The sequence below is a fragment of the Penicillium samsonianum genome (assembly GCF_028829775.1).
Source record: "Penicillium samsonianum strain IBT 33392 chromosome Unknown utg000003l_segment0_segment0, whole genome shotgun sequence".
Lineage (NCBI taxonomy): Eukaryota > Fungi > Ascomycota > Eurotiomycetes > Eurotiales > Aspergillaceae > Penicillium > Penicillium samsonianum.
In genome coordinates, this window is record NW_026643261.1 from 4,124,586 (window position 1) to 4,138,058 (window position 13,473).

A 13,473-nucleotide genomic window follows, 5' to 3' on the forward strand; every position below is an offset into this window, starting at 1 on the left:
GCCACACAAGAAACGAAGAGATCTCTACATAACAATAAACTCAAATGAATATTCGTCTAGGTATTCCTTCAAAAATAGCCTCTTGTGGAACTCCATTGATACGGAGCGAATGAGAAACATCAATCGAGCTGGAATGTGTACAACATATATATCCTGAGAAAGCAAGCGGGTCCGGGATGCGGCGGAACACTTTTTAGCCGCATTCCCTTTGAGATAAAGTTGAAACCAAATCTGACAGCCGCTCCTTACGGTCTCCATAATTTCCAGCTCTATCTAGCTCTATCCAGCTCCACTTGCATCCTTATCTCATACTTCGAGTTCTACAGAATTTTACCATTTTGTAGACGGAACTGCTCGGGGCCACATCAGACCAAGGTGGCCATCACGGCAGCATCAACAAATGAAACAAGGACCGTTTGATATATAAATAAGTAATCATAATTTGATGTCGAAGTATTTTGATGAATTGCTAATTCTTTATCAACTCTGCCATGGCCTCCTCTCCATCACTTGAGATCCGGATGCGGTCCTGAACACAGAAGTCGACGATGGCATTGGATACAGAGACACCGGGTCCTGGAGATTGCTATCTCGCTGCTCGGAACGCTCTTTAATCCAGGGCCGGAGGTTGAAAATACCGCCGCAGATAAATATGCCCACCCAAAGTGTCAATTCAGTTCCATAGATAATTATCCCAAGAACATCAATAGTCGATCCAAACACTGCTTGCATATTAGCCATTGAATATCTGTACCTGACGATGAAGTTGATTTACAAACGGAGAGGAGCGAAAACAAGTCTCCAGCAGCATCAATTCCAACAAATATGAAGCTGATTCCTCGAACAGTCCGGTGGACATAAATATCCCAGTAATGTCTCAGTACACCTGCTGCAAGTAAACATGCACTCAAAACTGCCATCACGATGAGGGGCCATTCCAATCCGTGACTTTTCGCAGCCTGCAAAGCAAATATGAGTCCAGCTTCAACGCCGCCCAACAGCAGGAGAAGCGAAGTGACTGCGACACAGCATTTCATGATTCGGTATTTCTGAGTCCGAATGAGTATTATGAGGATCATGTTAGATACAAGGAAAAATGGTTACCTTTCCATAGTAGAGACACTGTGCCCAAGTAATGAGGCTGAGTGTCGTCAGAATTTGGGGTTGAATCCTTAGGGCAATGTTGAATTCTTCCACGATGTTGTACACCCCGAGAGGAACCCCTGCTACGGCCCATAAGAGCATCATTGACCCTTGTAGCCCTTCAGTGTCATGTCTCCTGTAATTGATGATTATCTGAGGAAGGAGCTGTATAAGGGGATTAGTGCGGGCTCAAAAATAGTTGGTTCACAGCAACCGCATACTTGGATAGACCAGCAAACCTAGAAAGAATAGTTAGCTCGGGTCCACTAATTGGGAGACTGGAACTCACCGCGCCCAGAGTACCGAGAACATTCTCTGCAACTCGATTGTCCATTTATAAAAAGGCTTTGCCGTTGGAGCGAAAGACAAAGAGACCGAGAACGATATCTGATAAGAATACATTTGTGACACGTGAGTGGGCCCGTTTCTCCGCTTCTCATTGGATCAACATCATGAACTGCGTTACTCCGTACGACGATCAAAGTTGTTCAAAGTTGTATCTCTTGTTCCTGGTTCGAGTGAGAGTACTTATAGCATTGACTAGAAATATGCCGTTGTACTCCCTTTTAAATAATACAGGCGGGATACCTAGTGTTTCTGCGAACATGACCCATTCAATATCTCATACCCAGATTCTGCAAATTCCCAATCTCCCGGAGAATTCTAGCAACATGTGTGACCGGGAAAAGGCACAAGTGATGACTCGAGTAAAAAAAAATGAAAGTTCCATTAAAAGCTGTCCCTATCTGGTTGAATTAATATAAGGTTGTGCGTAAGCTACGTAGGTGGAGACGTGAAGATTCAAGGCGTTCGTGATTAGACTCTGAAAGCCAAACGAATCTAGACTGTCAAAGTCCAGTTGAGAGACCGATACCGATCGGAATTCAAATCCGGTCATTAATAGGGAAAAGTCAACCAAAAGATGGGTTAGTGAATTTACTTTTGGAGTAAACAGACATTTCTGTTGACAACTATGTTGAAGTCAGGGGTATTTGCGCTACAAGTTACCTAGATATTTACTATGTTGTACGAAGTACTCGGTATGGCCTAAAATAGAAAACCTAAGGTGAGATTAAACGATGCAGAACCATGGATATGTCAATAGGAAGATTCCAAGGTTTCTCTGCCGATCGGATAAGAAATTTTTTTTTGTTTACCCGGTGAAGTGTCGGCTGAGACGTCCGCATGGTTGCCACCTGTGCCACCTTATTTTTGGATATCCAGCCATGTTTATATCAAGCTGCACTTTGACCAAAATAGAACGAATATCACGAACATAGGAACTGGTACGGAGTACGGAGTACGCAGTATGATTGTCTGAATCCTTTGGGAAGAGTACGTATGCATCTGCGTAAGACGGGTGTCCCAGCCCCTCCCACTTACCCGAATAGGACTAAATGATCATCCACTCGGGATGATATCATCAGGAATGAAAACCCGTTGTCGGGGGGTTCGACATTGTATTGTGAATGTACGGATGCCGAGAATTGAATTCCTGACGATCTGTTATATGCATGGCTGGGTTCGGCTGAAATCGAAGCATACGTGTGCCCTGTGTGGACGTAATCGACGCTTGGCATCTCGAAACGTGGATATTATTACTCCTTAATAAAAAGGAAAATCCCAATCTTGAAATCTTGGTGGGTCCATAATAAATTGTGGACTTTTCCCCTGTCAGTCTTTCTAGACCAGAAAGACCCTTAAGAACCAGACCCTCCTCTATTCTACTTGCGCTTCTACAATTGTCCCTTCTCAACCAAATACAACCTTCTACATTCGTTACCAAGGCACCATGGTATCTACTCTTCGCCTCTGCCTCCTGGCCGTGACTCTGTTCTTCAACCTCTCATCAGCCTTCCCCCTCGTCAGCCGCGAGGTTCAATGGTCCTTCACCCTTTTCCCGTCACCTTCATGTAACGGAACTATCGGTGATCCTCACGTCGGATCTGGCAGCACAGGCTGTCGCGCCGATCTCCACAGCGTTGCCTCTGCCTACAAGTTGAACTCTGTCGCCGAAGGCTGCCGCATCGAGTTGTTCGATAACACCATGTGCGACCAGTACGAACTCCCCGACGTCGCCAGCCAAGCCAATGCCACTCAAACTTGCCACATGGCTGGAACAAGACGCCGCTACGGTTCATACCAGGTCACCTGCGCCTGAACATCTTCAAACCTCTTTTCGAATGTCACTGTTTGAAACAGTCAAGGGTTTCTGGCGGGCTCCTAGATCCTATGCGCAATTTGTTCGAAAGTCCGCTGGGACATCGCTTGGGTTCCCTCAGTGGGAAAGGATATGTATAGACTTTTTAATGATACCCTTAGATTAAATGAAATGAGTTTACGATCTTCAATATTTTCAACTTTGCGCTCTTTTCCTGCTATTTACTCGTCGACGGGTTTTCAATCCACGGCAATCACCGGTCTGCGTGTTCTGGTATCTCTGGTGTCGGGCGGGCTGTAGCGATGGCCGATGCGACACGGATATTATGGAAATAGAGGAGTTTGAGATGTTACAAAATCTGCACACTATCTCACTACCCTGCAAGCTGACTGAGATCAGCTTGATGAAACGGGGACGCGCAATGGCGATTAACCTGATACACTAGGGATCATTTCCCGCGTGACGCGCCAGGGATTAAACCATTATTGAAATATTTAATTAGGAAGATTGCTCACATAATACGATGCACAACGGTTTTGACTAGTCCCAACGTCATGATTGACGTCCAGGATGTAATGATACCGTGTTTACGGATGTACATATTCCTTCGCCACATGTGCACGTATATATTTAGAGCGCGGCTATATGTTTATTTTAGTAGACAACACTGTAGAATTGTCCACGGGTATGCAAGACTCTCATTTGTCAAAACCCTAGATGTCATTAGATCATCTTGGTCTCACCCGGAGTTAAGGTAGGAATTTTCCAAAAATGGATAAACCCCGAGGGAAACTACATGGCCGCAAGCGGATGGACATCTTTTCAAGTGTAGTTGTTAAAATTTTTCATATGGCCCAATCGCAATTTTTCGTAGTCGCATATCCCCTGCAAGCTTTTCGATTATGACAGTAAAAGTTGAGGTATTGGACGGTGACGCCAGCCCACCCGCGGCTGTATCATTCTTTGATCCATCTCTGAAGGAGGTTCGACAGCGCGTATTCTACCAATGGGCTCGCACTTGTAAGCAACGTTCAAAACTTGGGGACTCGCGGAATGGAAGGGAAACTAACAGAAATAATTAGTGTTAATTCTGTGCGTCTTCGTGTTCGGTGTGTTATCTCTCTTCTGGGGAGCTCAATACGGCACTGAGGCCAAGTACCCAGCGTTGAAGGTATGGGTGGTCAATTTCGACGGCCAAGTTGATCCATACCGCTCCAACGACACTATAGTTGGTTCAGCAGTTACGGATGCTACCAACAGAATCCTGCAGTCTGACGGCCTCCACCTCGGCTACACTATCAAATCCCCCGCCGACTTCAACTATGACCCTTTGGCCGTGCGTCAAGGCGTCTACGATGAACATGCCTATGCCGCTGTGATAATCAAGCCCAATGCAACAACGCTGCTCCAGGATGCAGTTTCCAATGGCAATACAACCTACGATCCAACCGGCGCCATCGAGATAGTGTTCATCTCCGCGCGCGATGAAACAACCTACTACACCTATATCCTACCCGACCTAGCCATCCTACAGGGCATGGTGCTAGAAGATTTTGGCCCACAATGGGTCCAGCTTCTCATCTCATCTGTCAGCAACCTGTCATCCGTGCCCCCACAGGCGATAAACCCGGGCATTGGGTTCACGACCGTCGACCTACGTCCTTTTGCCCCGGCTGTTGCTTCACCTGCCGTGACCATCGGTTTGATCTACCTTATCATCATTGCGTTCTTCAACTTCCCATTTATGATGCCTATTCATGCCCAGTTCGTGAAACCAGATGGTCATCCGCCGTTGAAGGTGCCGCATTGGCTCATTTGGCGCATTATCTCGAGCATCGTGGCTTACTTCTTTCTGTCGCTGTGCTACTCACTCGTCTCACTGGCTTTCAAGATACCATTCACCAATGACTCTGCGTCGGAAGTCCTGTCCGCAAATAACCCTAATGCCTATGGTCATGGCTCATTTGTCGTATTCTGGATGCTGAACTGGGTTGGCATGGCAGCTTTGGGATTCCCCTGTGAGAACATGGCTATGGTCCTTGGGTTCCCATGGAGTGCTTTGTTCCTTATTTTTTGGGTTATTACAAATGTTGCGACAGGGTTCTATGCCATTGATTTGGCCCCGAAGTTCTATAGATGGGGATATGCATGGCCGTTACATCGAAGTAAGTATGCCCCCCATCATGGTTACGGTGCTCTGTTACTGATCAAACTTACTATCCTAGTTATCGACGCCCTACGAACCATCATTTTCGATATCCATTCGCGCATTGGGTTGGACTTTGCTATTCTGTTCATTTGGATTGCAATATCCTTGGCCTTTTATCCATTCGCGGCATTCATCATGCGGTGGAGGATGAAGCGGGGGATGTAAAGCAGGGATAAAATAGGAAATGAACAGGCAATGAATAGAAAGGGAGAAGGTAGGGACAGTCTATGGCAGTCTCTAACCGTCAGTGTGCCACCTCAGATTTTACCTGCAGTATAGTTTATAATAACAGTGTTTTATACAATTCAATAATCCCACCTAACCACATATATTATGGATACATCTATGTACCTTCTGTACATGTAGTAAGGTTATATTATTGTTTGGTATTCAATACTGGTTAGAGTTGGTTATGACATACCTAAATGCAACGCATAGTGAAAAGGTCTTTGCTCTACGTTGCGCAATCAGCCCTAAAATGCTTCTTCCTCTAGATGTACCTCTTCCACCCGCAAAATTCTCCGCCAAAAGCATGTCACTCACAAGCATCCTTACCTAGGTACCTTCCTGGTGTGCGTTTGTCGCAGTATCCCGATTCACCTATTGAGACGCACGTGCTCTCCTGAAGGTACCTGCTAGCCCTATCAATATGGCGCACAGCGCAAGTACCTTCGCTCCTATAGACAGAGCTGGTGAATAGACCAATGTACCTGTCACTGATTGTCACCGACATGCATCGATCTTTGGTCTCTACTACCTATTTATTGCAATATTCTGTGTCTTTCTTTCTTCTTCCTACCTTCTCCCCAAGTCGAGCATCTCGCATTCGCAGACTACAGTTCCCCTGTACTCGTATCTCTATTTGTTTCTCATCTTTCGCCTTCTACCACCAACCTAGTGAAATGGCTACTCTCAATCCTCACCGGCACGCGTTCTTGGCCACAAGAGAGCGAGCCGCAATGGATCCAGATTTTCATTTCCGTCGCAATCCCCACGAACGTCGTCGTCGCGCCCTTGGTAAGCTCGATGAAGCTCCCTTTAGCTGGGCACATATTCACACCGTTATCATCGCCGGCCTTGGGCTCTTCGCCAGCGCTTATGAGATGTTCGCCATCAACCTGGCGGTTACCATGCTTGGTATTGTTTATTGGCAAGACGAAGACTCTGGCTCTGGTAGGATTCCTTTCAGCCTGGAGACTGCCATCAAGGTCGCCACTCTTGCTGGTGCTGTGATCGGACAGCTCCTCCTCGGTTGGCTCGCAGACCGTATTGGCCGCAGACGCGTGTACCGCTATGGGCTGATGGTCATTATTTTCACTACTCTGGCTCAAGTTGTGTCCTCTTCCTCTCGTGCCCTTACTATGACTGGTCTTCTGATCTTCTGGCGAGTAATCATGGGCGTTGGAATTGGCGGGGTCTATCCTATTTCTTCTGTGATTACATCTGAGTAAGTTCTCTCGTTTCCACCAAAAGACACTAGCTGACTCGACAGGTTTGCTACCACCAAGTGGCGTGGTGCCATGATGGGTGCCGTCTTTGCCATGCAGGGCTTCGGTCAATTTGCAGCCGCCATAATCGCCCTGGTTTTCACGGCTGGTTTTAAGGAGTCCCTACAAAGTGCCAAGGATGTTGCTCACTGCACCGGGGCTTGCCAGCTCGCTGTCGACAAGATGTGGCGTTTTATCATCGGACTAGGGGCCATTCCAGCCTGTTTTGCACTCTATTACCGTCTGACAATTCCAGAGACCGCGCGGTTTAGCTTTGACGTCACCCGCGACATCATTAAGGCCGATAAGGATGTTCGCGCCTACCTAAGGAAACGGAGGGAGAACGGCACAAGGGAGCCACTGTATACCCCTCCCATCCAGCAAGGTATTCCTGACTTTGGGCCCAAGGCCAGCTGGTCCGATTTCTACAGTCACTATTCCCAGTGGAAGCATGGGAAGGTTCTACTTGGTACAACAGCGTCTTGGTTTTTCCTTGACATTGGTAAGTCCACAGAAGTCCACAGAAGTCCTGAATCCTGCACAGAAGCTAATATTGCGCCAGCATTTTACGGTCTTGATCTGAATAACTCGATTATCCTTGGCGCTATTAACTGGACTGGCGCCAAGAACGTTCACGAAATTCTGTACCGCAATGCTATCGGAAACCTTATCTTGATCTGTGCTGGTGCCATTCCTGGATACTTGGTTACCATCGCCGCTGTTGACAATATCGGGCGGAAGCGTATTCAACTCCTGGGATTCCTCATGCTGTCTGCCCTTTTCGCTGTGATTGGCTTTACTAACCTGGACCAGAACGACAGCGGCCTACTTGCGCTTTACGTTTTGACACAATTTTGTTTCAACTTCGGTCCCAATGCAACCACTTTCATCGTGCCCGGCGAGTGCTTCCCCACACGCTACCGCGCTACCGCCCATGGAGTCAGTGCAGCTGTCGGTAAGATTGGCGCCATTGTCGCGCAGTGTGTCTTTGTTCCTCTTGTTTCCCGGGGTGCAAAGATGCCTGGCGATGCGCCCTGGCTCAATCATGTTACGCAAATCTTCTCGGGGTTTATGCTTTGCGGTTTCGCAACTTCCTTCTTGGTCCCCGAGACCAAGCGTCAGAGTCTGGAGGTGCTTTGTGGAGAGATAGATCCGCCTCCTCGAACCCAGTATGCATACGTCAGAGATGAAATCCCACTTCAAGAAGTTGGGCCTATCGGTGCCGGAAACCCCGTCACTGTTTCCGCCGCCGCAAAGCCTTAGAGGCCTTGCATGGCGTTTTGATAGGTTTTAGGGCCTGTAGCTCTCTTTGATAGCTTTTACCTCTCTCTCAAATAACTATTCAGTCACTCTCACATTCCATACATTTCGACGTAATCCTCTCAGTAGGCCTCTTTTGTCAGGTCCTGAGCTCTCGTTTGCTGTCTTCGTTAATATCCCCCGTCTCCATTTAACCTTCATTAACTTCTTTACCTTCCGGCAGCTCGCCGTCCCATCACGGCCATTCGCCACCAAGCTGTCGCATCTCGTACATGCTCTTTCTATCTCAATTCGTCAATCCAAGCCTTTATCCAGCCAATTCCATATGGATCGATTCGGTTGCGCCATACCGACCCCTCGTACTCGGCCTCATCTAGATTGGCCAGTCTCACCTAGACCGATCCAGCTTCGTATAGCCACCTCTATAAGGCAGCTTTCTACGCGGCTTCCTATCTACAAATCTCTTCTAAAGAGTCTTCCAGCGGCAACTTCGCCGAGCCTACGCTCTCCGAGCCCGTTCTAGTCTTTGCTGGCGAGGCTACATTCACATCATGGTCCACCTCTCTTGAATGCGGTCTCGACACCCGCGGCCCCAGCTCTTCGAGCTTCTTACCGACGGATACGTTAAGCCAGATATCGAGAATCCTTCCCCTCCCCGGGCCACCCCAATGATATAATTATATTGCTAAATTCCTCTCCATGTGGTTGTAAGGTGTGGTGGTGTGGTATTACATATGACGGGTTCCTGCAGGCGCAAGTTATTTATGTGGATGCACTGGCCAGTGTCATACATGATTGGAACATTGTGAGACAATCCTAGAAGTAAATCTCGTTATATATCCCTCGAAATGGTCTATACAGGTACAGGCTCGTTCTAGATAGCCTTCGCAGTTTTCTAAATTATGTGAGAAGGTCATACTGAGTAGAACATACTCTATGCACAGAAATTGAATCTTCCAGTACTTATTGTGGAACTCTGTAGTTTATAGCAGCGTTGATCACGATCCACCTCTATCAATGTTGTTTGCTTCCTGTGAAAAGTCGCCACTACAAACACGTCCACCCTACCTTAGCTGTCCTCGCAAACCTTCCAAACTCTACTTTTCGCTTACTCCTATCTATCAGAGACAATTCACCATGGCGCGTATGGTCACATCCCCTTGTTCAGGAGACCATGTTACGACCAAAAAGCCAAAGAACGCCGTTAACCAGAAAAGGGTCCGCCACACGAGCCCAAGTACCAGCCAGAGCGCGTTCAAACCCATCGCGTCTCCAGGACAATCGACCGATGTAGCAACCGAAGACTTCGAAATCGCCTCCGCACTGAAGCTCATCGCCGTCTCAGTGACTCAGCAGCGCCGCATCGCCGCCAAATCCCTCGTCCTCCACCCGACCACCCTAGCACTGGTAGCCGTGAGTTTCGCATACAGCGTCGGTGTCGTTTACCATGACCCATCTGGCTGGCCCTACATCGTTATTATCTGTGTTACCGCGGTATTGGCCAAGCTAGGCATTGTCACACGTTTGCTTGAGAGGTACAACGATGAGGCTGAGAAGGTTGGAACATTGAACTGGTTGTACGGGTACGATCCTAGCAAAGATGTCAGCGCTACCAGTACTCAAGAAGACCCCGACTTCAACTCGGATAATGGAGTTACCTTTGTACTTGTTCATCGGTTTGGGGGCCGTATTGTCGGCACGCTTGTAATGAGCATCGCTTACAGCGGCATCCAACCCCATCCGAAAGCCAACGCGACAACTCTCCCAACGGGCGAAAATTACGATGCCTTTATACGTGCCTGGACAGTTCAAAAAGGCTTCCGTGGCTATGGCGTTGGCGCTGCGCTCCTCAACGAGGCTGTTACGATCTGATATGAGCATAAGTGGAAAGGACTCCAGTTCGCGAATTCCCACGCCAACTCCCTTCGCGTCTTTCCCTGCATATTTCATCGCGACATGGATCAGGTGTCCGCTATGTGGAGCTCGTATCTGCGCAAGCGGGCTGAGGCTCATCGTCAGTCCCGTGCTGCTTTGGAGGCTCGTGTTCTCGATGCGTCCCTGCATGCGAGTGATAGCCAGACCCCTATCATTGGTACACAGATGCGGTTGATTTGTATCAAGGTGAAGCTAGAGGAGTTGATCCGAAATTACTTCAATGCGCGCCTTGAAAAGGCAGTTGAAGCTCAGAGTCGTTGGAAGAAAATCTCGTGATCGGTCCCGTTTTGACATTGGCTTGCTGTTTCTGGGTGTGGTGTCGGTGGAGCTCAGGGGGACCGATGTTGGGATTCATCTTCTGCAATTGTTATCTATCTACATGACTGGTTTTTGTATTGGAGACCCTCATAGATATTCTCACAAGGAAGGGTGCGCCCATCGTTGTTTTGCAGATACGACCTTGCCTGACTCAATACTCAGTTCTTTTACATGGTCCATATCTGTTGTCCTTTGGGTCAAATCAGCTTCCAATATGTGACGTTTTAACTGAATTAACGAAGTACCTAATCCCCTATCTTCAAACATTGATACAACGCCACTCGCAGTCTTAGAACAGGACTTGATTAATACTTGTATATGTACCCTCGAATTCAAGCCCTATGACAATTCATTGTTCTTATACAGCCCAATGAAGGGGGGTATGAGTATTTCTAGGTTCTATTATCTAGCAAACGGTCAGGTGACTATTCGTTCGAACAGACCTAAACTTGGTTGTCGGGGAATATATTCTCTTCCTGTTCTTTCTAGTATGATATTAATCTAATTTCCTTTATTTCAATACTAGTTTGATCTCCTCCAAGGCAACATACAGCACAATCCAAACTATAGAAAGTCAAAAACCCGAAATTGATATAGTGGACAAGGTGATATCACTACTATGCATGCACCCATGTGCTATGGTTTTGATGAAGTAACACAAGAGACGCCGCGGGCCAGGGGCAAAAGAATCATGGCAACTTTAAATCAACAGCGATACTGTCTCCATAGAGCTATATAGATGGGTTCATGGCAGTAGATAATCTCCATCTCCATTATATCGATCACTACTAGCATAGCCTCTTCCACCTAGCTTGAACTCTCTGGACTTTTTAATAAGTCACTCACTTGTGCAACTAGATAAATTTGTCAATATAAACCACGAAAATCGTGACAGTCCTCAATTCCATGGCGGTATGTTAACCAAAATATATATCTAGGTCTTTGTCGAACCGAGACATTTCGGAATTGGCAACCCACCCAATGTATAGGCCAAGGCTAATTCAAATAAACATTTCAAGTCTAAAAAGAATCCCTAAGAAAAGTTTTCACAAGCCACCCAACCTACCAGATGACATAGAGACATGTCAAGTCAAAGCTGAAGTCCAGCCGGAGGAAACCGGAGACCGAAACGGAAAATCTCTCCACTCGCAACACCCATTTGATTTGAAAGAAAATTTATCTAAAGCAAAGAATAACAAGGATTATTACAATGCAAAATATCGGACTCCGCACACCTGGTGTGTTAAGCGTTGTATTCGGCGCTCAAGGCGCCTTTCTCCTAGCCAATGCCGTCTACACCTTGGCATATCCTTCCGCCGCATCGAATCTCCCGGACTCTCCTTTGGCTGGGGTTCCAAGTCATACAGTTCAATGCCTGGGGTGAGCTTTGAATATTTTACTTGACTTGACATTAAATTCTTACCGCAAATACCGCAGTCTGACGTCTCTTTCTACGGGGACGATTTACGCCATTGCGAGCTACCAGCGCAATATTCCGATTATGGTTGCTTCGCTACCTGGTCGCTTTTTTGCCGGGTATGTCTTTTATCGGAACGGGGGTGCTTGGACTCGGGTTGCGATATTTGAAGTCTGTATGGGGCTAGTGAATGCTGCAGCCCTTATTTGGGACCTATACATATAAGACTAGGAGGGATGCACTAGCGGTTTATATTTGTGAAGAGTCCCGCTCGGAGGAAAGGATGTGAATATTGTATACTATGTGCGATATTGAGAACTAAACGATACTATTCCGGTTTAAAGGCCTGTACAAACCTACTTCGGGGCTTCTAGATTGGACGGGCCGAGGCCAAGCGCGTGCTTAATATCGCCGGAGTTAGCCACAAGACCGAAGTGGAGACAGTGGAAAAGCTGTAAGTCCAAGCATCAGCTAGCATTCGGGTGTATTGCGCCAAGAGCTACTCCGTAGGTCTCTCGCAGTTGACAAGCGACCGATCAATGTCCGGCAAGAAGCCGAGACATTTCCTGACATGGCTTTTTGGATCAATTCTGGGGCGCTGGAGAAAAGCATAATATGACATAAACATCCCATTTATCCACGTGCCGATATACATTGATGTATATAGCATTACCGGCTAATCCTGGGGTTCGACGTTCGGTAGTTGTCGCTGGATGACCGGTAGCACGACCACCCGCCTGATGCCGATTCGTACAGGAATTAAATGGTAGGGTGGCGCACGGTCAGTGGTTATGAGGACAGGGGTTAAACCGGCTAAATCAAAAGCAATTCAACCGGTTCGGAAAGGAATTCGGATGTGGGGAAATTGACTTCAGCTCAAATTATACAGTCTTTGCCTCGGACATTTTGCGGAACTTTGGCCTTTGGGGATCATAATCTGAAGAGATACATTGTGTACAACTTCCTGTAGACCAAATAAGAGTTGGAGGTTGACTGTTGATGAATCTCCAGATTTTGAAATGCGCGGGGTCCCCGGAATGTCTCCATCCGGTGGAGCTTGTCTGAATCCGCGGCCGGTGCCGACTCAGAAACTCCCTGGATTAGAGTCCTAAACATAAACTTCCAGTCGGGAATCGATCTGGTAGGCTAGTACCATATCGTGGTCTTCTGCTTCGGTCATTTTATCCAGCCGTTTCAGGGTCTTTGGCTAAGAGCACCGGTTAAATACTTCGACGTCGAAACCACGCACGGCCCAATGATATTGCAGCCACTGACGGTCTTGCAGAGCCACGCTAGTCGAGCCCTTCCCGTCTCACGGCCGATTCAACCTGGCCACACGGCTTGAGGAGAAGGGAGACCACGCGCCACGAAGCTTGGTCACAATGGGCTGATTGGGCTGATTACCTCATGTTTTCAGGATTCAAACTTGATCATGTCCCCTCCCATGCCCCATGGGGCTAAATTCCCGGGGGAACCTGGTCCTTTTGAGCTCATTATCCGTACCCGGTTGAATAAATACTCGCAGATCCCCTGTCGAGACGTA

At 47.5% G+C, this 13,473-nt stretch overlaps 7 protein-coding genes across 7 annotated transcripts; 6 read left to right on the top strand and 1 right to left on the bottom strand.

Annotated features, from left to right (window-relative positions):
- Window positions 1–480: 480 nt before the first annotated feature.
- N7471_005173 (PQ-loop repeat-containing protein) lies at window positions 481–1,477 on the bottom strand (the record flags this gene model as incomplete). Its single annotated transcript, XM_057277892.1, has 5 exons — window positions 481–722; window positions 776–1,049; window positions 1,105–1,308; window positions 1,365–1,382; window positions 1,433–1,477. 5 exons carry the CDS (start codon window positions 1,475–1,477, stop codon window positions 481–483), a joined length of 783 nt encoding a protein of 260 aa, XP_057137502.1.
- A 1,458-nt stretch (window positions 1,478–2,935) lies between these two features.
- On the top strand, window positions 2,936–3,304 carry N7471_005174 (uncharacterized protein; the record flags this gene model as incomplete). The annotated part of the gene is made up of 1 exon (XM_057277893.1): window positions 2,936–3,304. The coding sequence occupies one exon, from the start codon at window positions 2,936–2,938 to the stop codon at window positions 3,302–3,304; it is 369 nt and encodes a 122-aa protein (XP_057137503.1).
- Window positions 3,305–4,206: 902 nt separating this feature from the next.
- On the top strand, window positions 4,207–5,678 carry N7471_005175 (SNG1 family protein; the record flags this gene model as incomplete). Its single annotated transcript, XM_057277894.1, has 3 exons — window positions 4,207–4,324; window positions 4,387–5,469; window positions 5,530–5,678. The coding sequence occupies 3 exons, from the start codon at window positions 4,207–4,209 to the stop codon at window positions 5,676–5,678; spliced, it is 1,350 nt and encodes a 449-aa protein (XP_057137504.1).
- A 737-nt stretch (window positions 5,679–6,415) lies between these two features.
- Window positions 6,416–8,263, top strand: phoD (phosphate:H+ symporter; the record flags this gene model as incomplete). The annotated part of the gene is made up of 3 exons (XM_057277895.1): window positions 6,416–6,960; window positions 7,006–7,502; window positions 7,563–8,263. The coding sequence occupies 3 exons, from the start codon at window positions 6,416–6,418 to the stop codon at window positions 8,261–8,263; spliced, it is 1,743 nt and encodes a 580-aa protein (XP_057137505.1).
- A 1,134-nt stretch (window positions 8,264–9,397) lies between these two features.
- N7471_005177 (Acyl-CoA N-acyltransferase) lies at window positions 9,398–10,132 on the top strand (the record flags this gene model as incomplete). The annotated part of the gene is made up of 1 exon (XM_057277896.1): window positions 9,398–10,132. One exon carries the CDS (start codon window positions 9,398–9,400, stop codon window positions 10,130–10,132), a length of 735 nt encoding a protein of 244 aa, XP_057137506.1.
- An 84-nt stretch (window positions 10,133–10,216) lies between these two features.
- On the top strand, window positions 10,217–10,471 carry N7471_005178 (Acyl-CoA N-acyltransferase; the record flags this gene model as incomplete). Its single annotated transcript, XM_057277897.1, has 1 exon — window positions 10,217–10,471. The coding sequence occupies one exon, from the start codon at window positions 10,217–10,219 to the stop codon at window positions 10,469–10,471; it is 255 nt and encodes an 84-aa protein (XP_057137507.1).
- A 1,227-nt stretch (window positions 10,472–11,698) lies between these two features.
- Window positions 11,699–13,321, top strand: N7471_005179 (uncharacterized protein; the record flags this gene model as incomplete). Its single annotated transcript, XM_057277898.1, has 3 exons — window positions 11,699–11,893; window positions 11,951–12,049; window positions 13,216–13,321. Exons 1-3 carry the CDS (start codon window positions 11,724–11,726, stop codon window positions 13,319–13,321), a joined length of 375 nt encoding a protein of 124 aa, XP_057137508.1. The 5' UTR covers window positions 11,699–11,723.
- Between the last annotated feature and the right edge of the window lie 152 nt (window positions 13,322–13,473).